This window comes from Melopsittacus undulatus, chromosome 6 (assembly GCF_012275295.1).
Source record: "Melopsittacus undulatus isolate bMelUnd1 chromosome 6, bMelUnd1.mat.Z, whole genome shotgun sequence".
NCBI lineage: Eukaryota > Metazoa > Chordata > Aves > Psittaciformes > Psittaculidae > Melopsittacus > Melopsittacus undulatus.
Genome location: NC_047532.1, coordinates 62,589,339 through 62,617,251, shown reverse-complemented (window position 1 = coordinate 62,617,251; position 27,913 = coordinate 62,589,339). Strand labels below are relative to the sequence as shown.

The window sequence follows — 27,913 nt, the reverse complement described above, 5'->3', positions numbered from 1 at the left end:
CTGGTTATACTTGATAATTTTCAATTATAACCAACAATATATTCAGAGTTTTGTGGAAGAATGCACAGCATAATTATATCAAATCAGAAAACCAAAGTTGAAACTGCTTGCATTTGTTTTCAGTAATTTTCCAAATTGAAATTTTGGGATTCAGTAAGTTAACCTACATTTTTACCAAAGACATAGTAAATTACAGGGAGGTATTAGCTGCACCTACCCTAAAGGAAATAAAAGCTTATGAAAACTCTTAAACAACAGCATTCGGTGTAAGCACATGAATTTACAAGATCTGTGTATGGAGTCTTACTCATTAACATTTCCTGAGGACGGGGAATGTTCTAAGATAGAAATGTCAACATGTCATGTCAAAATCACGGGTTCCTGTTTTCCTTCTGAAAATTGCTTTGTTCAAGAAATTAATTATATTTGTCATTTATTGTTCTATAAGTAGCCAATTAGTTGATTTTTTTTTCCAAGGAAAATACGTTCATCAACTTAAAGAATAGCTTTGGTTTTGTTTTAATTTTGGTATCACTTGGGTTTTCTGACCCACTTAAAACAGAATGTCTGAAATTTCCTAAATTTCTGGAGCCTTAAATTTGTTTCCTGTACAACTATGCAAGACATTACGTTGCCTTTCGTATCACAGTGACCTGATGGGATTTGATCTATATTCTGTGTCCTCCCTTTTGAGAGCTCTATTCTTCTAATATGTCTCTGCCCTAATTTAGTTGTCATGACTGCTTTCTGAATAACTATATGGAGATGATAATGATTCTTAACTATTTAACAGGTTCCCATAGGGTTCTGCAGTACAAATGGCAAAAATAAGGCCATCCTCCATCAAAACACTAAGAAAAATCTTATGAGAAGCATCAGACAAATAGCCTGAAGTTTCAGAAAACATTGCATTTGTCCTTCAAACTTGAAATACTTTCTTCCCAAGTGTTAATCTAAAAATGAGTACTTTTTACACTTAAGATCCTCCTTTTTTAAATTGGCCACCAAAGAGATATCTCTAAGTAATTTGAACTCTCTGACCCCATTCAGACTGACCTAGGTTTTTCTTGTCTTCTTTTTTTCTTCGACCTCCTAAAGCTGCTTCCTTAAAGACAAACAAAATGCCCATATTATGGATATTTGGAAGATAAATTAAACCCAAAATAAGCCTATTTCTCTAAAGCAATTATAAACCTGAAGTGTATGTAACTATTAACCTTGAGAAAATAACCTCTGGATGTATCGCAGTTCCTGGATCTAAAAATCCAGCTTTAAAATGAAGCCAGTGAAATGCCTTCTACAGTTTCTGTGTTGTGATACCAACATGATGGCTCAGAATTTGAATTACAGAATTCCCTCCAAATTATTCTATCCGCTGTAGAAAAAGCATTGCAATTAAAATTCATCTCCAGCCAATGAAAGTTTGGCACTCAAGTCTACAGTTCACACTTGCCTGTTCTGCAAATGCAGCCCAGGTATGAATTATGTTTTTTCAGAAATTAGTTGACTTTACTGCCAAGTCATGGGAAAGTAAGCAGCTAAACTCTTGAGACACTATAACCTTCAAATACTTGGACCTTTACTTCCCTAGAATGAAGCTGTTGCTAATTTTAGTTTCCAGTGAGGTTGCCTGTACTCTATAGATATCCCTCTATACCTGTGATACATCACTCTTTTGATTCCTTGACTGTTTGACCTATTGCCTGTTTCCTTCAGCAAAATTGTGGAATGTTTCTTCAGCTTAAGAGATGTGAAGGAAAAGTGCTCAATTTCACTTTTTGTTACCACCCCTGCTACTTACTCCTTACCTTCCATCCCTAGTCCTCACAACTTCCTCTTGCCACCCCCAGCTGTCACCACAGTTTGCTTTGTCACCTCCTAATCCCTTCAGAGAAGGATATGATGAGCGTGAAATAAGTGCCAAAGCTGTTCTCAAAAGCCCTGTGCAGCAGACTCACTCACAACAGCTTATACAGCATGAAGCAGGCTGCTTTAGTTTTATGCTATATGGAAGGTAAATCCATGTGTGCATCAACCTAGCAATATAAACATAAACATCTCAGTAGGACTGGCAAGTTAAGATATATTCAGAGAAATGACCCAAAACCTTTATACAACAGGTGGCATATAATGCAGTAAGAGTTTAAATAGAAGTCTGACAGTCTAAATAATGAAGGCCAAATGATAAACTGGTTACTTCTCCAGCTGTGTGTTAAAAAAACCCCAACAAATCCAAACACCAAAAAGAAGGAAAAAAACCCCAACCCCCCCAAAAAAGCCAAACAACTCAAACAAATAAAAAAAAAACCCAAACATACAGTTGGAGGAAGCAGTAGCAAAATCTCACAAAGAAGCGTACAATATGACAAATAAAAGCAGCTGCCCAGGATTTTAAAGTGGGCAGTACCTACTTTACACAGTTGGGCTCAGACTGATGAAACAAAAGAGCACTTAATTTCCTTACTTTTGCAACCTGCAGTGGAGGGAGTAGCAACCCTGAAAGCAGGAGAAATCCAAGCCTTGGGATTTGATTTGAGCTTGCTATAACTTGCAATACAGAAAAAGCCTCTGCTAGAGGCCTGCTAGCACAGGTGTTTAGGACACTAAAGGAGGACACTAAGGAAGCTAAGCTTAGACTGCACTTCCAGGTCTATCAGTTTCAGTTTAAGCTAGCTGAACTCTTCAGTGCTGTTGTGTTCAAGCGATAAACTTGCAGTCACGTGTATACACAATAAAGAAAATATGTGTTCACTGTGGAGTCTTTTACTAGTGAACATTAGGGATCTCTGAAGAAGCAAATAAATCATCAAGGAATATTCAGATGCATGTCTTCACTGAATCATCTGTTTGGTATTTAGCAGCTTATTGCTGACTTTGAGGAAAATTGTATATACAGTTTTCAGTTTACAGATGCAGTAGCTGTTCTAATTTGTTTAGACAACTGTTTATTTATCAACATGCAGTTTACCACTTTCTCTACTGCTCTCAATAATGCCATTTCTTCCCAACTACTATTAAATCAATAGTGACCAATCAACACTTGATTTGTTTATTACCAGATAAACTAGTGGTACATGTTTGTATGTAAACTAGATGTAAACACAAAATGGTTTCTGTTAACCATGTAAAATATGCTTGTGCTGACTCTTGGCAGACAGCAGTAGATACATTGTCAAGCCAGGATGTTTTATGACTAGTGTAAGAAGCTGCCATCTCCACAAGGGGGGTCTCTGCTCATGTCACCCTTACAAAGGGCTGATTTCCAGGTGGGTCTGACTAGTAATTTGCTCTAATTGAAGAGTCTATTCTTTTATTTGGAGAGTTTTCAGTTGAATCAGTTTGTTGATCAGACTCATCTTAATCGCTATGATAAATTGTCCTGATTAAGCCTAGCCGGCAACTCAGAACCATGCAGCTGCTCAGTCACTCCCCAACTTCTTCCTCACCCTGCTCCCAGAGGTATGGGGAGGAGAATGGGAAGAATATAACTCCCACGGGTTCAGATAAGAACAGTTCAGTAACTAAGGTATAACATAAAACACTACTGCTACCACCAATAATAATAATGATAAGGGAAATAACAAGGGAAGAGCAACTGCTCACCACCCGTCAACCGATACCCAGCCTGACTGAGCAGTGGTCTAGCCCTTCCAGGTAACTGCCCTCAGTTTATGTACTGGGCATGACATGCTGTGTTATGGAATACCTCTTTGGTTAGTTTGGGTCAGGTGTCCTGCCTCTGCTTCCTCCCAGCTTCCACTCCTCCCTGGCAGAGCATGAGACTCAGTTGGTCAGAATAAACATTACTGAGCAACAACTAAAAACATCAGTGTTATCAGTGCTGTTCTCAGGCTGAAAGTCAAAACCACAGCACTGCACCAGCTACTAAGAAGGAGAAAAATGATTGCTACTGCTGAACCCAGGACAGTATCATAACTAATGCAACACATAGCAAGAGCAAACACTCTGGGATAGTGGAAAAAGCTGTGATCATGAACTATCTCTTTGTATTGCTGGAAAAAGCAGCATAAATAATATGATGCCACAAACTTACTGGACCAATTATTCAGTTGCCCAGATAATGAAAGTAATGGGAGGAAAGGGTGGGTGGGGAGAAGACAACCAAAACCTCTAGCCTAGAACTGTACAGTGTGATGCTTATGGAATTGCATTCATAAATGCAATTATAGATATCTGGGTTTATATTGCGATTGAGTTTGGGTGTCTTTTTTTTAATTGTATTATCTATAACTATGTTTAAAACTAAACTTTGATTTAGCGTAATAAACCATTCTGTATTCATTACCAGACTTTTGCTGACCATACCTACTTCCATCACTGGTCCTTAGCTAGTGAGCCTTTTAGGATAGGTCTTCCACTGATTCTGTAAAATATCTATGTTATTCATGATACAGTAATGATAGCTATCACAGTTCTATAACACATTCATTCAGATTTTTTTTGCAATTGGCAAGTTCATATACTCATAAATAGCATTTAAAAAAATTGGTTGGTTCATTTTTGTCTCCTTCAAATCTGGACAAATGTGATTATCTTACTTTCAAAATTCTCTAAATGGAGACAATATTTTTATAGGCCAAATCCCTAATGAATTCTCTTAAGTGCTGAAATATTTCCAAGTGGATTATGAAAAAAACATACATCTGTCACTATTTGGACATTATAACTCCTACAGCGGTACTTGAAGCTGTTTATATGATCATGCTAATAATCATCTAGTCAGAGCCCATTTCACAAAAACGAGTTACTTCTGTCTAAGATACTACAGATGTTTCTCTGCGACCTTTCCTTAATCACGCTGCCTGTATCAGGCTGTCTACTAACATTTACATAACGTTAACTAATACGTAAGTTCCAGAACACATTTTAGTACTTCAGAACACAGTAACAGGAGCACTTTGATATCATTAGGAAAATGTTGATGATTCGTTCCAAAAAGAATTATAATGATGGCAAGAACAAAACAGAATATGGGAATAGACTTGGGAATGGGCTGAGCGTTGATGAAGGGGAAAGTTGGAAAAGAGGGTATAACAGAATGAGGATGTATTAAAATAAGCAACAGTGTGTTACTTGCTCTGCTCTTGCACTACCATTTCACTGCCTGCTAAATAACTGAACAAAGAGACCAGTTCAATCTGCTAAATAACAGACTAAATAGTCTGTCCTGGTGCAGACACTCTTAAATTTTAAACGAAACCTAATCAAGTTAAGGAAAATATGACTGGCAAAAAATTAATATTGTAAGAGTTTTCACCCTTTTAACAATGAGAACTAGAAAAGAATCTTAACTTCCAGCTGTATAAATTTACAGTCAATTGAAACACTTTTAGCTTACTAAAATAAAGCATGGTACATTTCCTATTTCAATTTGTACTGTTCACAAAAATCAAACCTGATACTTTACAGGCATAATTAGAGCTGTGTTTGAAAGAAGTAGATGGAAGAAGATGCATAAACAGAGTATACCTAAAAAGAGTCTTTAATGTGATTTAGCACTTCTTTGTTGTGCTAAACTGATTCTGGAGAAGTAGTAGTTACCCACAGTCAAGAGCTGAATCCCCTGTCTTAGTCAACTGCACAAACACACATAGACGCATGAAGTTTATCAAGCCCCTGCTCTGTCTAGAGGAAGGCTGTGTTCCATTTACTGCTGTAACCTTGTCTGTTTTCCATTCCGGCATTCTTCCATTTTCATATTTGCTGTCTTCAAATGTTCTCTCTGAAAGTGCTTCTCAAATACCAGTCTTTTGATTGTCTTCAGGAAGAGTGGTAGTTCAGTACCCTGAATTCTTCATCGTGTGATTCATATTTGATCTATACATCTTGGTCCTGTGCTCCATCTACTTGAAGCACATTGCTTGACCTATGTCATATTCTTTTTGAAATGGGAATCACAAGCTTGTCTGTTTCTCTAGTGTTTTTCTATAATGGTCTTACCTAGATTCAAGGTCTCTGGACTGTATCAAAATGCAAATAATAAAAATATGAGGCAAGTATGTATGAAGTTCAGAATCAGATTTTTGTATATTGCAGTGTTTTCCTTCCAATGTTCTTTTATTCCTCCCATTCTTCTCTTTAGAAACTCCTATGAATACTTTGCTTTAAAAAAAAATTAAGATGCAAGAGTCTCAAGGATCCAATTCTATAGCCACTTAAGTTGGACAGCACCTTAATATTTCAAATGGACAAGAGATCATGCTTAGTGTGATTCCAATTTCTGTGGACTTGATAAGCCATGTTCTTAGCACAAATATGTTCACACAATTCCTAATTGGGTGTGAACAGTATGTGTATGTATAGTATTCTCAGGTATATGATTAATGTTATTCAATGAATATCATAATTCTTCTAAGTTTTAGATATTCTGGCTGTCATACTCCTAACATTGCTAAAATGTCAGGAGTTTCCAGGCACACAGACTAGGCTTCAATGCCAGATACTGAATTGACATATTTCATAATCACAGTATTAGTGATAACAGTAAAAAATTAAAAATAGCACAGCTAAATAAAATCATGGGAAAAGGCAATTAAATAGTCTTATAATGTACATTAGGAATGATAAAAATATAAGTACTGGTTAGAATATCAATGAGACATGAAAAAGAGTAAATGGCACCCATGCAAGACCTACAAGTTTGATTTAGCCTGGGAACAAACTAAGAATGAAGCGAATGACAGATATAAATAGAGTATGAGCTGTAGCACTCTGCTTCATTATGAGATAATTGGAAGAGATAGATAAGGGGGAAGTCTGAAGTGAACATCATGTACTTAAACTTTTATAAAGCATTTGAAAAGGCTCTCTGGAGACTGATACTGAAGGTAAAAAATCAAATACTTGTAATAAGGAAAAGAAGTAAACAACCCAAAAAGTAAACAGGGCTGATATAGCACAAAGTGAGTGCCTGTCTTTACAGAAGACATTTTCATTTGGAAACAGTAAAAATGCTGTTTCAGCTACAGAAATTTTTTTTAATGTTTTTAATATAATAAATTAGCTTGAAGTAAAAAAAAAAAAAGAACTGACTAAATGGGAAGGTAACTTAACTTGAAAAATAAAACGGCACAAAATTCCCTTTCATAATGAACATGCAATGTTCCTTTAGATAGAAGAGAGAGAACCCTAACAGAACAAGCCAGATAACTTCTTACAGACATAGTAAAGAGGCTGGTTGTACCTATAAATCAGAAGTAGAGTAAGCAAGACAAAATTTATCTTTATTGGCCTTGAACCCAGACAGTAAGAATACTAAAATAAGTAACAACAATGAATATTTTGAAACTTGTACACATATATTCAGTTGGAACACAAAGGAACAATAAACCTGTATACTTCAACTCTTATTCAGTGGTGTGAATATATTGCTCATTTATATAAAACTGTGTTCATCAGCATTTATAACCAGAGTCTGACCTCTGTATACAGAGCTGGTACACAGCTTTGTGATCAAACAGGACAGACATACACTTTTGGCAGGGGGAAAGGAAAACAGCTGGAACAGGCTGTCAGAACACTGTGTATTCCTAGGTGCATGTATTATAGGTTCAGATAATGTAGCTGAAGAATAAAATTGCTGATTACCCTTTTTTCTCCTACCTATATTGCTTTGGTAAAATAATACACAGCTGAAGTGCAAGTTAAAAAGTTTCAGTTCATTATTTGAAAACTGTAATCTTCAGCCTGAGGTAGTTTCCAGTTTGCCGATGACACCAAGCTGTGTGGTTTGGTTGATACACCGGAGGGAAGGAATGCCATCCAGAGGGACCTTGACACGCTTCTGAGGTGGGCTGATGCCAGCCTCATGAAGTTTAACCATGCCAACTGCAAGGTCCTACACCTGGGTCGGAGCAATCCCAGGCACAGCTACAGTTTGGGCAAAATGAAATTCAGGGCAGCCCTGCAGAGAAGGACTACTGTGTGCAGTTCTGGGCCCCTCAGTTCAAGAAGGACAGGGAATTGCTTGAAAGAGTCCAGCGCAGAGCCACAAAGATGATTAAGGGAGTGGAACACCTCCCTTATGAGGAGAGGCTGAGGGAGCTGGGTCTCTTTAGCCTGGAGGAGACTGAGGGGTGATCTCATCAGTGTTTACAAATATGTAAAGGGTGGGTGTCAGGATGATGGAGCTAGGCTTTTTTCAGTGATATCCAGTGGTAGGACAAGGGGCAATGGGTGTAAACTGGAGCATAGGAGGTTCAACGTTAACACCAGGAAGAACTTCACTGTGAGAGTGACAGAGCACTGGAACAGGATACCCAGGGAGGTTGTGGAGTCTCCTACGTTGGAGATACTCAAGGCCCGCCTGGACAAGTTCCTCTGTGATGTACTCTAGGTTACCCTGCTCTTGCAGGGGGGTTGGACTAGATGATCTTTCGAGGTCCCTTCCAACGCTTGGGATTCTGTGATTCTGTGTGCTGTTCAATGAGAAAATGAACATGAGCTGGCACTGTGCACTTGCAGCCCAGAAAGCCAACTGTATTCTAGGCTGCATCAAAAAGAGCGTGATCAGCTGGTCAAAGGAGGTGATCCTGCCTCTCTACTCTGCTCTTGTGAGACCTCACTTGGACTATTGTGTGCAGTTCTGGTGCCCTCAACATAAAGAGGACATGGAACTGTTGGAACAAATCCAGAGGAGGGCCACGAGGATGATCAGGGGACTGGAGCACCTCCCATATGAAGACAGGCTGAGAAAGTTGGGGCTGTTCAGCCTGGAGATGAGAAGGCTGCGTGGAGACCTCTTAGCAGCCTTCCAGTATCTGAAGGGGGCCTATAGGGATGCTGGTGAGGGACTGTTCATGAGGGACTGTAGTGATAGGACAAGGGGTAATGGGTTGAAACTTAAACAGCAGAGGTTTAGATTGGATATGAGGAAGAAATTCTTTACTATTAGGGTGGTGAGGCACTGGAATGGGTTGCCCAGGGAGGTTGTGAATGCTCCATCCCTGGCAGTGTTCAAGACCAGGTTGGATGAAGCCTTGTGTGATATGGTTTAGTGTGAGGTGTCCCTGCCCGTGGCAGGGGAGTTGGAACTAGATGATCTTGAGGTCCTTTCCAATCCTAACTATTCTATGATTCTAAACTAAAAGAAATGTTGGACATTGTTTGCTTCATAATATAACTAAAATTCTCAGGTTTCTGAAATGCCATATTAGCCAGTTTACATTCTCGTAGACAAGGGGCCAGAACACTTGAAATGAGACCTGTTACTAAGGTAAGTGCAACAATATCCAGCTATCATTTTCATATCTGCTTGCTTAGATTTGGATTTGTGGAGCAGCTATATTTTCAAAAGCGTTCAAAGCATTTCCAGTCTTAAAATACTGAATAACAACATATTCATGTATTATTTTCAGTATTTTGACAGATACACAAGGCTTCTCTCTGAGCTTCTCAGCCTTCTAGAATATTTTCAGATTGTCAGGCACTGGTCACTAAAATGTCACCTGAAATATTCTATTGAAGGACCTAACAGTACACATTAGCTGCACTGTCATTTAAAATATATAACATAAAAGAGGAGGGTTCATTGGCATAATGCTCTGTTAACCTCAATATAGTATAGAGTAGTGCAGAAAGGGGCCAGTAATTATTAGCTGTTTATACATCCCAGTTTTGTAGGGCGTGAAAATGTAGTCATCAAACTGAGACTTAGAATAATAAATTAATGGTTTACATTTTATAATGAAAAAAATCATAGTCATTCACATGACATTCATTTATATTAGTTGTATGTGGTTTTTACCTATTATGCCCATTTTTATTCTAGTGATAAGGGGAACTGAAGTTAGCTGGAGCCTTAATAAGTTACATCAGGTCAAGGTGCAATGACTAAAGCTGTCACTAATGACTAAGCAAAATACTGTGTTGCCTGATATGCTATCTCTTCAATGGAAAAGAACCTCTCTAGTCAGACTAAGACACAAATATTCCCATTGAAATAAACAGGTCTACTTGTAGTAGTAGGTGATAATGCAAAAAGATTAAAATCTCTGCAAGTTACTTACAAAGCAGCTGAAGGTTATGTGTGTGTGTTGCATTTCTCAGTAGCTCTCAGAACACGCTGTGGATAACTTTCTTCATGCAGATTTTGTGTTATTACAGCATTTTGATGAATAGTTAATGATATACAGCGAATGAAACTCTGACCAAAACAGCATCGCACAAGACTGATGTAGTATTTTACAGTCTTGCTGCACAGATCAGAATTTGTACATATCCACTTCAGGTAGCATGGCAAATTCGATGGATAAATTGTTGGTGTTTTGCTTCCACAATATATAGTCTAAACTCTAAATCTGTTGGAGGTGAATGAGTGATTAGGAGAAGAGTGGCACATTGCAAATAAGGAATAGTATTGGTGAGTTTTTCATTTGTGTATAATTTCTAGGGAACAATGCCTTTTACAGGTTATCTACATTAGGTTTTGTAATAGGGAATAAATGCTGAAATCTCTTTTTTGCTGTATGATCTAAAGTGAAATTGATACATAACTTTTTGGAGTGTGAATCTTTACTTGATCTGTGAAGCAGAAAAGTACTTGAAAAAGATTTTTTAGCTTTGAAGAGATTAGACTTCCAATTAAAAGAAAGCCTTCTACAACTTCTTATCTAGTTCCCATTCAATGTAACAATTTAGTGTTCAGTTTCCTTTGAGGGAAGGACTAAAATAGCTTTCAGAAACATCAGAGTTTCTGAAAGTCATTATGGAAATTTACTGACTGAATTGTGTGGTCAATACATACATGGTCCTCATCTAAAATAAACATTTAGCTAATGCTGAGCATTCTTTACCTTCATATAAACTCCATTTATGAGGAAAACAAAAAAAAAAAAACACACACACACACAGAGCAATACACAGTGAAGTATAGCTTTTATAACACTTTCCTGACTCTACTAATAGCCACGAGAATGCCCAAAGGAGAAACACCATTAGTTAATAATAGTACTCTTAAAGACAATGATCTTAAGTTTACTATTTTTAGAATATTTAGTAACTAAAAATATACCATTATCTTTTGGACTTTATTCCAAAAATAGGTACTGTTGATTGTCACAAAATACACTAAAGCATGGAATAACATTTACATCAGATGGTTTAAACTAAATTTTTCTTGTGCAAACATTTATTTTTTCTGCAAGCTATATTTTTCCTTCTACTGACAGAAGTAATATTAAATTAGGTAGGATCCAAGAATATGACATGCAAAGCAATAAATAAAAATAATTTAAAGGTTTCATTCATTTCATGTACATTCATTCTGTACTCTGCTCAATTCCCTACTTATCTACAGCTTCACTAATATTAGCAATATTTTTTTATTACAGGGTAAGAGATTATAGGAACTGTACCTGATCTGAAAGAAAAAATAGTAGTAAAAAGTCAAACTTTTGTCAGAAACTTCCCACAGATACTTTAACAGGCCTAGAAAAAACTTCTCTGAGTTTCCTTATGGAGCTGAATTGTTAAAAACTTAGAAAGGAAAGTGATACTGCATATGTTTTTTACACATGCCCAGGACTAGGGTAATTTTATAAAAATTAGTCTCTTTTGTTTTTTCTTTTTTTTAAATTTCATATTCAATCAGTGTAGACTTGCAATCCGGAAACAATTATACAATACTCCAAAAGCAGCCATTAGAATGCCAACAACTCTGGGAAGTAAATACAGAGCTGAATCTGAGATTATCACAATTTCCTGGAATTTATGGGAACTGTATATGGTTTCAGTCTCCCATGATCATGTGTTTAACAGGCAGGCAAAAGCAAATATTTAACAGATAATTACAAGGATGAGGAGTATTCTGGCAAAGACTCAGATAAAGGTGTAAAATAAAAGTCCAATATCAATGGTAGGTGTCTCCCCTCAGGTTTCCCACAGAGGAAGGAAAGGTTGTCAGGAGACTCCATTTAACAAATAAAAAAGAGGAATGTTGATGGCATTTCCTGCTGATGACACTTTCTAAAAGAATTGTGAACTGATACATATCCATTTTTATTCTTTAGTATTTGAAAGTACTTTGGCTTCAATGTTGTCATACAGGTGGAGAACAAAATACATAGGGTTTCTGAAGTAATGCTTTCAACTTCACACACGTATACACTATAATATATCTAACAGTAGTCTTGAATTGCTTTCTTTCAAACACAGCTTGCTACATAGTACAACCATAGTATATGATTATTGGTTTACATTTTAAGAAATTACAACATTTTAATACAAATTGTAAATATTTCATTAAGAACTGGCAATGATTTAAGAACTCAGAACATATGATAGAACAAGTATTTTAGAAGTCATTATTATCTCTAAAATTTCACATATCTGATACTGTTCTCTCCACAGCTAACGGTACATATAATTAAAGACTGTACAAATTTCAGTCTCCTTACTCAGAGTCAGCTATTACACTTCCTGATTAATCGTATAGCATGGCTTTAACTGTATTTTTATTAAATTAAGTAAAATACCCATTTTTACAATATTTTGAAAGTTTAATTCTGTCATCTTTATTCAGCGTGTTCAGAAAATCGTTTAGCAGATGCCTTCATAAAATTGGCCTGTTCCATCTAAACTTTATTTTTTTTTTCCTTAAATATGACTTCCTAAATGAATGCAGGAATTTCAGAGTTTGATGGCTTTCGTGAGAGTCAAATTATTTAAGATATCCTTAACTAATTTAATTAGTGAGATGGGTTAGGACAGTTATTTTTTGTCATAGAATCATAGAAACATAGAATCATAGAATAGTTAGGGTTGAAAAGGACTTTAAGATCATCCAATTCGAACCCCCCTTCCATGGGCAGGGACACCTCACACTAAACCATGCCACCCAAGGCCCTGTCCTACCCAGTCTTGAACACCGCCAGGAATGGAGCATTCACAACTTCCTTGGGCAACCCATTCCAGTGCCTCACCACCCTAACAGGAAAGAACTTCTTTCTTATATCAAATCTAAACTTCCCCTGTTTAAGTTTCAACCCATTACCCCTTGTCCTATCACTACAGTCCCTAATGAAGAGTCCCTCACCAGCATCCCTGTAGGCCCCCTTCAGATACTGGAAGGCTGCTATGAGGTCTCCACGCAGCCTTCTCATCTCCAGGCTGAACAGCCCCAACTTTCTCAGCCTGTCTTCATATGGGAAGTGCTCCAGTACCCCGATCATCCTCGTAGCCCTCCTCTGGACTTGTTCCAACAGTTCCGTGTCCTTTTTATGTCATCTTGAAGTCTTGTATAGATCTTAACACTGATCGGACTTAGATAGAGTATATGGACAGAATGAGGAGAGGTCTGTGTTTATGAGCTGGACTGGACTGGCTGTATTGCTACTAGGAGGTCTGATAATCAACCACCAAACGTTTAGGGTAATACAACAAGGCACAGTAGTACTTCTTTATCTCCATATCACCATTTCTATCAGTGACCATTTCTATTCACTGTAAAGTGATGCTGCCATCTTAGAAAAGAAGGGAATTCCTAAATGCTCAGTTCACCTTACCCTGAAGTCAATTAGCAGCAGGTTGCTAGACAATTCTACATCCTCAGTCACCTCTGCCTTAGAAGACAACAGTCACCTCATAATTTTGATAATGGTGATCTTCTAACAGCTATTTTTTTTGTCTTAAATTAAGAGCAAAACCTAAGGTACTCCAGAACAGTCTCTTACTAACCCATGGTGTATGTCAGAAGAATGCGTGTTCCATGAAAGTTCCCTCTTCCCCTCAGAGATACTTCCTTTATACTGCAAAACATCTCCAGTAGCCAGCCTTGTTCTTCCCACCACATGCAATACTCTGCCAACACCACATTAAAATCTCAACATTCTGTTGACCAGTTGAGCTAGTCAGAAACAGTAACTGCCACAATTAATTGTATTAAATGGATTCATAATGTCAGCACAAATTTAACTTAGTTTGTAGGTTTCTTCGTGGACTCAGACTAATCTGTGAACTGCCAAATAAGAGGAAAAATGGGAAGCAAAAACTAATCAAGCCTTTAAAATTAATTCAGTGCATTTTGGATATTGTTTGTATCATTTTAGCTAAACTGTAATTTTCCTGCAATCTGTGGTCGGTCTCAGTATAAAAATAAATCATCATGTGGGTCACTTTGAATACAGTTCTTAATTTAATTTCGTAGTGTCAGTGAGATACATGATGCCTGGAACTACTCTTGTGAAACAACCTCCACTTTTATAATATTTAGATTAGTGAAAAATCTACTTATATTTTGATTGTCTTTATAAAACCTGGTTGACAAATCAACAACTGCATATTACAGAGTATTTTGTTCCACTTTTTGTGTTTGTATTATCTTTTTTTGAATGACTACTGAGAGATCAAAGAAGTCTTTAAAAACTGGACAATATCTATACAAAATGCCTTTTAAAAAGTGATTTGTTTAACCAGTTAACCAGCGGTAAGTGACCAGTGCCCTTAGCTTCTTTTGAATTTGGTGTGAAGATAGGAAACTAAATACCTTCCAGAGTCAAGGAATACTGTGTATTAACAAGTGCTGTCACATAAGGAATAAATATAACCATATTTTTCCATTTGCAAGTCAGCTTCTTGGTTTTTCCCATCTGTATTTGTTTCAGATTTGGTTTGGTAACACTGCTTTTATCTGTGTTGCAGTTTTCTCTAGTAACTAGAGGAAGAGAAAACAAAGTAAGAAAAAAGCATAACATCTCTAGAACATTTTTTGGCTATTTAGAACAATAGAAGATTGAGGCTATTTTATAGTGTTTACTCCTTATTAACTATACTTTGAAGGAGCTCTAACTTAGCTTACTTCAAGTAGCTTTAAGTGCTATTAACTTTAACATCATCAACAGCTAAAGGGCAAATTCTTTTCTCTGCAAAAAGACAAAGTGGTTTGACTCAGGGTGCAGAGTCTAGGAAGTAAGGCAAGTCCTTCCTGGCACAGCTAATCCACAGTGAGAACTGTTGCTCAAATCGTGTAATTGCCCCTGCTAGGCATATGATTATTGTGCTAGCTGTTAGATACGTAGTTATTAATGGCTAAAACTAGCAGGAGACTTGTAAGACAAAGAGAGGTAGGCACAGTCTTCTTCTTTTTGCTAACTTGGTAGATAACTTGCGCTGATCTTAACATGCCTTTTTTCCCCATCTACCATAGTTCGATACTCTCAAGTCAAGCACATCAGACTTAGCAACCTGCTTTCCACCACACAGCTACAGCTTTTCCTAAGAGGTATCTCTGTAAGTGGAGGCAGGATTTGTCCCTCAAGAGATACTTCTGAGTAAATAATAATATCACTGTTTTTATCTGTGAGTATAAACACTGGGGTTTGTCTCTTACTGACTGTTTCTGCTTTACTGCTACTTCCCACCAGGAAGCTGACTGCTAACATAATTAGCAGATGATTGCACTGGGGAGACTGAAATCTTTAACAGCTGGTTTTAGGTATTTTGTACCAAATCTATGTTGCAGAACCTTTGGATTGGCATTCTCTCCAATGACACAGAGGTTATGGGGCGATGGTGTGCAGGCCTCCAGAAAGGCCCTGACCTGCTCATTTTCTTGAAAAAATTATAAGAATCCACTTTCAAAATATTTAGTGGCTTAGTACAAGTACTTGGGCATACTGTATGTATCAGAATTCAATACAAAAGATCATCTTTTACTGAAGTCTAAAAATTGAATGTGCTGCACTGAAATGGTTGGCAAATTCATTTTACAATAAAGGTGTTTTGAAGCTTCAGATTTTTCTGGTGCTTTAAATGATCTATTTCTTTGTTACCACATAAAAGAGACAATATGAATCAGTTACCATTTCTGGCAGTAACGCATAGTGCAGCACACAAATTTACTGTTATAAAATAAATAATCATAATCATCGGCTGTGATAGAATAATAACCATAAAATTAAGACAGAAACCATTTGGGAAAGCACTGCTTCAGTTCCCCACAGAGTTATTATAGTGTCTGCTAGATGTAAAGTAGTATGAATCAAGTTCTAGATGGAAAAATAAGAGCCTTAGAGTAATAAGTGTATAATTAAGTACTGATTGAAGTACCAAGCACATTTACAAACTCTGCATCATGTTGTCCCAGAGGAGGAAAGCTACTTGATCTGTGGGAGGTTTTAAGCTAAGACACTTATACCTTTTCTGCACTAGAAAACTCTTGCTGGGGCCATATCACCACCATCCTCCTCAGACAGACACAACTGTAACAGCACTGAAGCGTTCCTCTTCTCTTTTCCTGTCCTTCTCTCAATTCCAGTGTGTCCTAGTTTAAGTGGAACATAAGAAACATTCCACTGTTGTTGTAAGAATGATGCTAAAACAGAAATTAGCAAGAGGCTGACAGAACTGCCTTCTGCAGAGTATTACTTCCACACAAACAAATTGATTCCCTCTTTTATCTGTATCAGAGACTCAATCCTAAAATAAATTTAGAAGGAAGGTATGTATGGACATGTATGAGACTGTACCCCTAAGCTCACCAGCCACTAAAGCATAAACTCGGATCTCTTGGTGTGGCCAGTGCAGTGGTTTTACAAATGTTACTGTTTTTCTTTAATCCTTTTTTTTTATTTAGTTGGGTTTGCACAATGAGAAAGAGCTTGGCCTGTACTTGCAACAATTTTTGTCAGGGTTTAGAGCAACTCAAACTTTCCAACTACGACTGTGCAAAGTCTTACTGCAAATACAAAAATGCTGTCTTTGTGAATTAGACTGTTAAAATCTTGAGCTGTTTCAATCAAAATTGAGGTTTTAAAACAGAATTTAGGCTTCTAAATAATTTTATTTTGAAAAATTATGTACAAGGATAAATCAAGATAAATTTGTCAGTACTTGCGTAAGCCCTTTTATTTTGTAGCCTCTGTTCACTGGAAGAATTCAGAAAAGTTTATTTTTTGAAAGGTGGACGAATCGACTGAAGTATTTCTTGAAGGAAAGAGAAGTATTATTTTGAAGATGCCATAATCAAATTTTGAGAAAATCATAATAGAATTTTTTGTTCAAGTTGAATCTAGACTCAGATATTTTAAATCAGTTGATTCAGAAATGTGTAGGCTTTTTATCTCCTTTTAGTTTAACAATCTCAGAAGATTTCCAAAGGGAAAGGCAAAGGGAGGACTTTCCTCGCTAATTCACACTGTGATAAATTACTGTTAAAGTGCCTTCTGAGATTTACAGTAGCGAGCTGTTCCTTGAAAGTCACTAGTCAACACGACAGTCAGCAGTATACAATTGTTCAAGTGATGTGTGGAGGTGTTCTGTATTATCTGAATCTTTCTCCTTTTCAGATAGGTGGTAATGTTCACTTATGCAGTAAGCACATCAAAAAGGAAAGCCAATTTTAATTTAATCTTTTAAGTGTCCAATGTAAGAACAATTCTTGCACAAAGGTCAAATTTAGGTCTACAGTTTTATTATGAAATTGTATACTATACCCATTTTCATCTCAATACAGGAGCAGGATTTGAAATCTATTTCTAGTACCAGTTAATGGGTCTTGTTACATATATACTGAAAAGAAAAACCAATATGGAACTAGAAAAACATAAATTTTTGTTTACAAAAATTATTTATAATTTAATGCAACAGCATATAGAAAAGCTATGAAATACACAGCTTTCAGGGTGGGGGCTGAAAAATATATTGGGTTTCTGTTTATTTTTTGTTCTTTCCATTCTGTTTGTTGTATGTGTTTTGAAATGTCACAGTAATAGCGATACTTTCTAGAACATTCTGTACATTCTGTATCCAATGCTTCAACAAGCAATAGAATGAAATAGTAGTATTAAACAGATATTTTGATTGTTGAATGACTTATTCATATGACAGTGTATTAATTCATTAATTCAATGCTGGAATGTGTACTTGATGATGCCTTGATTAATTTTGCTAGAAATATTCAGCATTGATAAAATTTGCCTTGGTGTGTAAGGTCCAAAGAAAGCCAAACATACAGCTTAATCTCACCTAAACCCTAAGGGACTTAAAGTATAAAGGTACAGAAAACAAAAAATACTACATACATTTTTATGAAGTCAATAATATGAATCTCACTCTGCATATCTTAAAAAACATCCATATGTTTCTTTCTCTTTTTCGTTCTCTAAACTTTGGGAAGAAAGGGGTTTTTTGTTGGGTTTTTTGCAGGTTTTGTTTTGTTGGAGTTTTCTTTCTTTAAGGACTCTGGGACAAAACACACTTATTGCCTATATACAAGGGCTACACACCTTACTTCAGAATGGAAGGTACCATGTATAAGCTAGTCTATACCTCACAAACGGATCTCTCTACAACAGAGTCCACTATATATGCATAATTTGAATATGTGACTGTGCAGAAAACACAGGAGACTAGAAAGAGAGGAACAAATAGGAGAAGTAGCATGTAGTGTTAAAGTGTAGAGGTTACCTTCATGATAAAATGATCCTCTCTGGGTACATGCTTAAGTTAACTTGCTCAGGAACATTCCCAGGCAGTGACATTAAATGGCACAAAATAGTCTATGTAAGTTTCAGAAGACGGTTTCAGCTTCCCTAATTGGGTGACTACCTCCAATTTGTCCGCTCGGAGTGTTTCCTTGGATGTTCAAACTGCCAAATCATTCCTGGCACTTGTACTGGTTTTGGCTGGGATAGAGTTAATTTTCTTCATAGTAGCTGATAAAGGCATATGTTTTGGATTTTTACTGAAAACACTGTTGATAATACAGAGATATTTTCATTACCTCAAAGCAATGCTTACACAGAGTCAAGGCCTTTTCTACTTCTCACATCACACCAACAGCAAGTAGGCTGTGGGTGCACAAGAAGCTGGGAGGGGACACAGCTGGGACAGCAGATCAAACGGATATTCCATTCCATATGGCATCACGCTTAGTATATAAAGCTGGGAAACAAGGAGGAGGAGGAGGGGTACATACAAAGTTACGGTGTTTGTCTTCCAGAGTAACCATGAGACCTGAGTAACCAAAGAGCCTTGCTTTCCTGGAGATGGCTGAACAACTGACTGGCTATAGGAAGGGGTGAATGAATGTCTTGTTTTGTTTTGCTTGCATGTATGGCTTTTGCTTTACCTATTAAACTGTCTTTATCTCAATCCACAAATTTTCTCACTCTTTGATTTTCTTCCTCATCCCACCAAGGGGCTGTGTGGTCCTTAGTTGCTAATTAAGGTTAAACCACAAAAGTCCTTTTTGTTGAAGTGTTCAAGATAATGGCAGATTTGACTGGAATGTGCTAGATCGAACTTATAGGTTCTGTTGCTGTTCAGCTATTAACAGACAGCTTCTGTACTTACCATGGTGCTTGCTTCCTTTAATGTGTATCAGAGTCTAGTGCTCATTAGTGGCTTCTTTTTGCTTCTGCTGCTGGCTGTACTGCTTATCATCTCTCTCTGCTGTGCCTGGGAACATTTTGATAACAGCAATGGCCATGCGACTAGGCTGGCAGATGGCCAGGGCATCGCTGCTGTTTCTGTGCAACACTCCAGTGTGAACTCCAGTCAAAGGGACTGTGACCTGTGGAAGAGTCCACAAAAGAGCAGGACACCCCAAAGCATCTGTGCTCTGGATCTCAAAGTGTCTGTGGCCATGGTCATGTCTGTGCCACCTGTACCTTGTTCACAATTAAGATGATACACATCAAATCATCTGTGGTTGCAGGTAAGTCCATGCTGCAGCAGGTACATCCTGAAGCATTAGTGGCTGTACATGAGGTCATGCCTCATGAGAGCACCTCAAAGTGTGTGGCCATGGTTAAGACCAGGACAGAGCAAATACAGCTCTGGAGGAACTGCAAGCAAGAGTAAGGCCATGCTGAAGCAGGTATATCTCTGAAGGCATTGTGGCCCATGCATAAGGTCACACTTGAACATGTGCACCTCAAAGCAACTGTGGCTGTGGCAGCAGGTAAAGTCTTGGAGAGACTGTGGCTCACAGATAAAATTCCACTTGGAGCAGATAGATCTCCAAGGGACTGCAGTGTGTGGGTAAGTCCAACTTAGAACAAGCGCAAGGGGAGGTGTTTATTAGAATGTTAAATCCAGTCCAAAGGGCCCATGGTGGAGACTGCAACAGCAATACCTTCACATTGTACTAACCCAAGATTTGAATTGCATGTTATGGGAATTACTATAGCAGTAACCATGTGAACTAATGGAGAATGAACCTTACAAGCATCAGTGCAAGTACAGCAGCGATCTGATCTGAGCTGGCTTTGGTGCCCAGTAACTCCATGCAACGCATAACCTCTCCTGTTCTGAGTGACCACCATAACATACAGAGCCCAAAGGTATGGACTAAATGAAGTCAACATATATGAACATATGTGCACATTTTAAAGACATTTTATAGGCTAGAGGAGCACAAGAAGCTGGGAGGGGACACAGATGGGACAACTAACCACAACTGACCAAAGGCATATTCCATATCATATATGGACACATATATGCACACTTTATATACAAACTCAGCATATAAAGCTGGGGGGGAGAAGGAAAGAGGGAATGTTTGGAGTTATGCTGTATGTCTTCCAGAGTAACCATTATGTGTGGTGGACCCCTGCTTTCCTGGAGATGGCTGAACACCTGCCTGCTGATGGGAAGTAGTGAATGAATTACTTTTTCTTTGCTTGCATGCATGGCTTTTACTTTACCTACTAAACTTCTTTATCACAACCCATGAGTTTTCTCTTTTCCCTTACGATTCTCTCCCCTACCCCACTGAAGGGGGAGTAAGTGAGCAGCTGTGTTTGCTAGGGTTAAAACCACAACAGCACTGCACTGTTCAATATAGTTTTGGCTATCCAGCTATGGCCAAAGCATGCAAACTAAAATTTGAAGAGCTCACTAGTATAAGAGGTCATGCTTCAGTGGTGGGAAACTTTCCTGGCTTGTCTGAATTTCCTAAAACAAATACAGCTCTTGTATTTTTATAAGCTTCTAAAGAATGGACTAGATGTCTTCACATAAATGGTTTAAGGAATGTGAGGTAAAGTGTGCTCTGCGGCATACTCAGTCACTGAATTTACATGACTGACCTTACTAAAATAGCAGTGCTACCAACAGCATGTAAATGCTTTTTTTATTTTTAACGGGTTTTTTTTCTTTACACCTCCAGTGTCTTGTGGTTTAGTTATTTTGAAGCACATGGTAACTATATATGTACACAGGAAAGTATTTTTTGTGAATAACCTCTTCTTTGTATCTTTCCAAAACTGACATGGGAAATATCCTCTTTTCACCCCTCCTCCAAAGCTAGGTTTAAACATATCAGGTCTTCACAAGATAGGATATTTTCTACTTTTATTTGTGTTGCTCTTCAACACAGCTGATAAGACTAAGGATTGATGATCAGTAGATTTATGAAATGTTTTATTACTTAATTTACTTTTACAATAATGATTACCATTGTATATTACTATTACAATAACTGATACAATACAGTGAACCTCACTGTATTAACAGGTGAATAACTTGTGGTGTTAACCAAGTTCTCCCTTTATTTCTGCTCCCTTCCCCAGTACTGAAAGACAAACTGCATTATGATGGTCAAGAAACAACTCAGACTAGCCAGCAAATCGAAACATATTATTTCAGCTTCAGATACTTTCAATAATGAAAGTAAAATGTGAGAGTCACAAAAGGATATTAGTGATATTAACAAATTTAGTGAAAGAGAAGATGACTCAATCTTCTCTTAACCCTTAGCCCAGTGACTGGGACACCATTAAGAAACCTGTTACATTACCCTACCTGCCAAAGAATTCAACCACTTGACATGCATACACTCTAGCTTGTAGGCTGATCTTTTACACGTTGTCCTAAAGAAGCTTTTCAAATGTATGCTCAGTATAAAATGTATGTACTGGAAGCATCAAGCTTCACCTCCATAATTTTCAAGGCAGCCATGTCCTTTGAAAATTTAGCCCTTCAAAATACAAAACTGGTTTTTACATCCATTTTTTTTTCAGGAAAAATGCACTCAGCAAATTCAAGACAGATAATTATTAAAAATAGAGTATTTACTAAAAAAAAATGCATTTGCCAAAGATTCACCATGCTCTTCTGACCACAGCAACTTCTTTTATGAAAAATAATATGCAATCCAATTTGGTGGTTTGTGGAATATGACAGCCCAGAACCCACCTCTGTGAAGACAGTGTTCTCACAGGAAAATGGATATTTGGTACATGAGCTCTGAATAACTCCAAGGGATACAGCAAGGCCGTGGGAGGCCCGAGGAAGCTTAAGCAAGCAAGATAAGAAGAAGCTGTAATTCACTGAGTTATGAGAACTGTGGACTGTTGGCAAGCGTTCGAGGTCAAGTTCTCACACCTGTGCTTAACCAATTATGTGTTAGTCACTAAGGGTCTTCAAGACAAGTATCCAATCATGATATGCCAAATTGCTGTAGGTGTGTGTAAGCAACAGTATATAAGGAGTTAATGCTTTGCAATAAATGGCTTTTTGTCTGATCATATTGATCTCTGACTGAGCCCTTTTCGCGGCACACCTTTTACTGAAGCTAACTGCAAGGGTGATTAGGAGTCTAAACTATGCAAGTAGAATTATTTTTCTGGGAGAGAAATGCAAAAGCAGTGAGATGGATGTTACTGTACTGGAGAAGTATAAGTAAAAACTAGACTGTGAGCTAGACACAAAAAACACCAAAAGAAGCCCAAGTGATGTTCCACCACAGAAGTCCTCTAGGAAAACAAACAAACAAAAAAAAGAAAAGGATTACAAATCGTTTCCAAATTATTTATATCTAAGAACAAAAGTTCTGAATCCTAGTCCTGTTACATTCAGGTAAGCATTTTAGCATGTCTACACTTCATAAATGCACAGGATCATTTAAAAGAAATAGCTGATCAAACTCTTCTCCTAAGGAAACATAGCTAGTCAGGTTTCAAAAGTGGGTACAATGCTTATGTCAGAAATGAGGAAAAGGAAAAGAAAAAGAAGAGACATCTGTATCATTTCAATCATATAAATCATAATTGTTATTAAATACTATAACATTACTTACTGGCAAACTATACTATCAAAACTGTGATTTAGTGACAAAGAATCCTGGGTAGTTTGTGGCAGAAGAGAGGAATAATTCCATCTCCCCTCCACTTTGAAGAATCAACAATTATCTGAAACACAGAGATGGAACATACGCCTCCCAGCCAGCAAAAAGTGAGCATCTTTCCAGAAAGGGCAGAATGGAAGGAGAAAAGAGAGACTTCAAGGATGAACAGACTGGGAAGATCAAAAAGGGAATGGGACTAAGATATAAGACAAAGCATTCAGCTGTTAACAGACCTGAAATTCACAGATCACAGAGATGGAAAACCCCTGATACAGATCAGACTGCCAGAGTTGAAAGCAGATAGAACTATGTAGTTGTTGGAAATAATTTTGTTAGAATCATAGAATGGTTAGGGTTGGAAAGGACTTTAAGATCACTTAGCTCAAACCCTCCTGCCACAGGCAGGAACACCTCATGCTAGATCATGTCGCTAAAGGCTCTGTTTGACTGTTTCCAGTTCACCACATCTCAGCCAAGGGCCAATAACTTCCTAAAATTAATTGTCTTGATCACTTGCCATTTTAGTGTTCAGATATTCCATTCATAGTTGATGTCCATTCAGCTGAAGGGGTTACAAACAGCACCTTTAGTAATATTTATGTTGCACACTAATTACAATAGAGTACAAAAGGTACGCATCACCAAAACCAAACTTGAACCACTTAATTAAGGAGACAAAGAAAAGACAAAAAAGTAAACAACTAAAAATAAGATATACTTGTGTCATATTAATCATTAATAACTAACAAGCAACTGACCTCAGGGTCCCCACAGGTCTGCAGTCTCTCTCATTAAATATTTCCTGAATGTATGTCTAATACTCTAAATATTCCATTTGACAGTATTTCTATGCAAAATATGTATCCTTTTTCTATAATAGATAGTAGCAAAATACCCGCAACAGGGGACTGGATTAGTATTTCAGTATTAAAAGTGATATCCTCTAGTACGGAACAACAAGAATCTGGACACAACCTCATAGTAAAGTGGACAAAAAAAGACAACACTCAAGATTTTTTAAAATTGACTTTTTCAGTTACTGGAAAGCTCATATCAAACAAGCCTGCTATGCCAACTTGCAGAGCTGGAGGAGAGAGTGCTGCTGTCACAACCTAATGTAAAGCACAATCCTCACGGCATTGTGGGGATAATAACCATACACCCTTCCTGCTACTGTGTAGCTGTGCAGCCACAGCATGGGACAATACCTGAAGATCTTGAAAGACATTTCTACTAGCCATTTCCAGTCCTAGGTTCATACTTTATATTTCAGATGTGCCAGAGATCTTCTTGCAATGCTTGCATGAATATTAAATAATTAAAAGTAACTATTTATCTTCTAGCAATCCTTTGCTACAGTTTTCAACAACTGCTCTATAATACTGTTATGCTAGAATTTTGCTATAGGGTGGGTTTTTTTAAAGGATTATTTATTTTCACTTTGTTAAGTGCACACACATACATGAAACAGACATTCACATAGCTAAATGGATGCTATGGTTTATGCAGTCACTTATACACTATTTCCTATTTGAGACCAGATAACACTTTTGCCATAGAAGGTAACTCCATAAAGTTCGAGTCACACAGCTGGTATCAGGCAAGCACTTGACAGGTGTTTAAACTGGAGCTGAAAAAAGCATTAAATCACAGAGTGGTCCACAGAGGTATATAGAGAATACTTTGTTTATTTGAACCATTAAAACTCTAGCTAGATAAAGTTGATAGAATAAGAAAGGTTGAACGTTCTTTAACTTATTGGAGAAGAAATAAGATTCTAAGATCTTAAGTCTCCATTGTGTAGTTACAGTGCTGTCATTTCCAATCAACAGTATTCATTTTTTGTGACTATCTTGTCATTCACCATTTCATAACTGTCTGAATAAACATTTAATTGCTTCACGTATAGCATATTCCCCTAAACAAAGGAAATAAATAGTTACATATGTGTATGATCTTGTGATTGCACCATCACTGAGAATACATCTTTCTTTAGGAAAATAGCTAAAATCTGAACTATGTAGACCAGCTTTAAAAACAAAGTTTCTGACTGCTGAGGTGAAGACTCGTTCTGACAATGTAAAAGACATTGAATTAAAATCAATCCAATACACCCTCATACAGTACCAGACAATTTTGCTTTTCTGTCATTTGACCATCATAAATCACTGCTACACAGTGAATCTCACACATAATTTTGCAAGACGGGATCATGCAAAAATATACACACACACCAAACTGAACGGTCAGAATGGCGTGATGCTGTCCATGCTCATGAATACTATTCATTTAGCTTTTCTGAATTAAACATGCATTCCTGGTTCGTTTGTTTATTTTGATATAAGGTTTTGTTTGTGTTTTCTTTTCTCTTTTAGAAACATTATTTAACTTGAGACAAATACTTTTCTCCTATCTGTTTGTAATTAAAGATGCTGACAGTCCTTGAAATAATTCATAAAGGAATAAACTAATGGTAGTTACATCCCAGGCTAGGGTCCTCACATGAAAAGAAACTGCATGTAAAGGAGAATGCACATTGGGTCAAGAAAACATCCAGTGCCCCCCGCAGCTGGCTTTCCGACGAGAGGCAAAAGCGTATTTTGCGTCGGGTTTTCCCTCAGTACATGTTAGCATCGGGAGACGGTACCGCACCTGTCCTACTCTTCCTCCTACCGTTGTCGTACGGTACAGAGAAAGGTGCTTCTGCAGAGACGGCGGTGCCCCGAATACAACGGGATGCCCAGCGCCTCGGTGGGCGGCGGCGGGGCGGTGCGTGCCGTCCCAGGGCGCTGACCCGCCGGCAGCAGGGCCGCGCTCCGCCGATCCACCCCTCTCAGACGGGCACCCCCCGGGGTTATCCCCTCTGCCGGACGGCGCACGCACTCACCTGTCGTCGGTTTGCCAGCCCTGATCGCCTAGCAGCAAGTCCCGAAAGCGGTACCGGGGTGGGAGCGGGGGCACCTCGCTGTCCAGGTCCACCATCCTGCCCGAAGGAGGGGCGCTCAGCCCCACCGCCTGCCGCCGGAGCGGGGCAGGATGAGGGGGAAGCCGGGGAGGGGGGGGGGGCACCTGCGTCCGAAGGTTGCGGCGGGCGGAGCTCGCGCTTTACGGCCCCCCCGCGTTCAAAGTCACTCAGCGGCGCGGGGAGAGGGTGGGGTGGGGTGAGCCCCGCGCGACCCGCCTCGAGGGAAGGCAGGTGCCGGCAGGCGGCGGCCTCGGCGGCGCGCGCGCCCGCCCGCCCACCTCGAGCGCGCGCGCACCGCCTGCCGCAGCTGACAACAAAAGAGATGTCCACAGCCATGCAAATATTGTTTGGCGCCGCCGCGGGCGGGGGAGCCAATGAGGTGGGCGCTCATTTGCATACTCCAGTGATGGCCCGGGAACCTCTGCCTACCCGCCAATGGAAGCCCCTCACTAGTGCAGAAGGGGGGGGGCTTCTCGTTGGTAGGGGCGGGTGTGAGGCCGGGGGCCACCGTGGGTACGTCCCTAGAACACCTTGGGGACACCGCGGCTCTTGCCACGCTTCGGCCGCCTTGCTGCCCAGCCTCGCCGGCTGAGTGCGGGACCCCTCGAGGCGGTTTTGCCGGGTGTTGGCGGACCGCGGGTTTCCCCGCTCGCCGCGGCAACGCAAGCGCTCTGCGGGCTCTAGCCTTTCTTCTGGGGGGAGCTCATGGGGTTCCCCCACAAGCTACCTCCCACAGACAACAGCCTCCTCTTGTCTCACCACCGACGTCCTCAGAAGTACTCTTATGTAGACTCCAGCGTTTGACAAGTGAGGTGTTTTATCTTGAGGGGCTATAGGTGGCCTCTGTGCACCCCACATTGTACTGATGGTAGGTCATCAGTCAGGCGTATCTCGTTAGTGACATATGCCTGACCCTGTTTTGTGCCAGCTCTTCAGATGTCACAAGTGCAAACATGGTAAGCCATTGGTCAGTTTCTGCTTTCCATTACCTGGGGGTTTGTTGCACATATCGGGAGTGGTGATACATGTCCTGTAAACATACAGAGGGCTTGACTTGTTACAATGCTTGAAATGTGCAGGCAATGCCGCAAAGTAGGAGGCACTCTGAGGCACTCTAGGAAGTAGTTGAATTTCTTATGCCACTGATGAAGGACATATTACTGATTGATGGTTTGCTGGAATCCACTGTCAACAACTTGAAATAGTGAATAATGTGTTTAGGATCTGCTCTTAAAGGTCCACTGTAATGTACACTAACTGTCATACTTAGCATCTAATGTCCCAGTTCTGGTAAACCTAAATTACTACATTTTGACAGCCTTTCATTTGCCTCCCCAGATGAGGTCTTTACCTAAACCATTCAGTTGTAGCATTCTTTCCTAAAATGAAGTCAGGCACAGTCTTAACACTGGTACAGTTCATTTAGAATCAAATTTAGATTCTGGTGGACTGGGGGCTAAGTGATAAATAAGCAGTTATTTCCTCCATGTGGTTTAAATACCACATACTTAATTAGGTGCATATATTCATGCTGTATAATGAAGAGTGAACTTTCTGGTTTACATTTAGCTGGTTTTCTTTGTAGAAAGTAAGCTGTTTGTAAGCTGATATGGCATATATAATAGCAGCTTGAGTGTATCACATAATAATGTGCCCTGCTGAGAATCCAGCTTTGAGCTTCATGCTATGATGGAAAGACTTCTCAAAGTAACCAATAGGTAGTCCAATTCAGGGCACGGATTATCTCTGCTGTTGTTACAGACAGTGCATCTTTCCTTGCTTCTTTAGCACAGAGTTCTTAAGCATAGGTTCTCTGATCGCTGTCTCTTAAGTGAGTTGCAGTATTGTATCCCAGGTCC

The 27,913-nt window shown here is 38.8% G+C and overlaps 1 protein-coding gene across 4 annotated transcripts in view; it reads right to left on the bottom strand.

The window, feature by feature from the left end:
• The window catches only part of KCNT2 (potassium sodium-activated channel subfamily T member 2), a 131,248-nt gene extending 105,177 nt beyond the window's left edge, over positions 1–26,071 (bottom strand). For all 4 annotated transcript variants that reach the window (XM_034063972.1, XM_005140966.2, XM_013130602.2 and 1 more), the window contains exon 1: positions 25,977–26,071. In XM_034063972.1, the coding sequence (XP_033919863.1) occupies positions 25,977–26,071 (95 nt within the window). The remainder of the gene's footprint in view (positions 1–25,976) is intronic.
• Between the last annotated feature and the right edge of the window lie 1,842 nt (positions 26,072–27,913).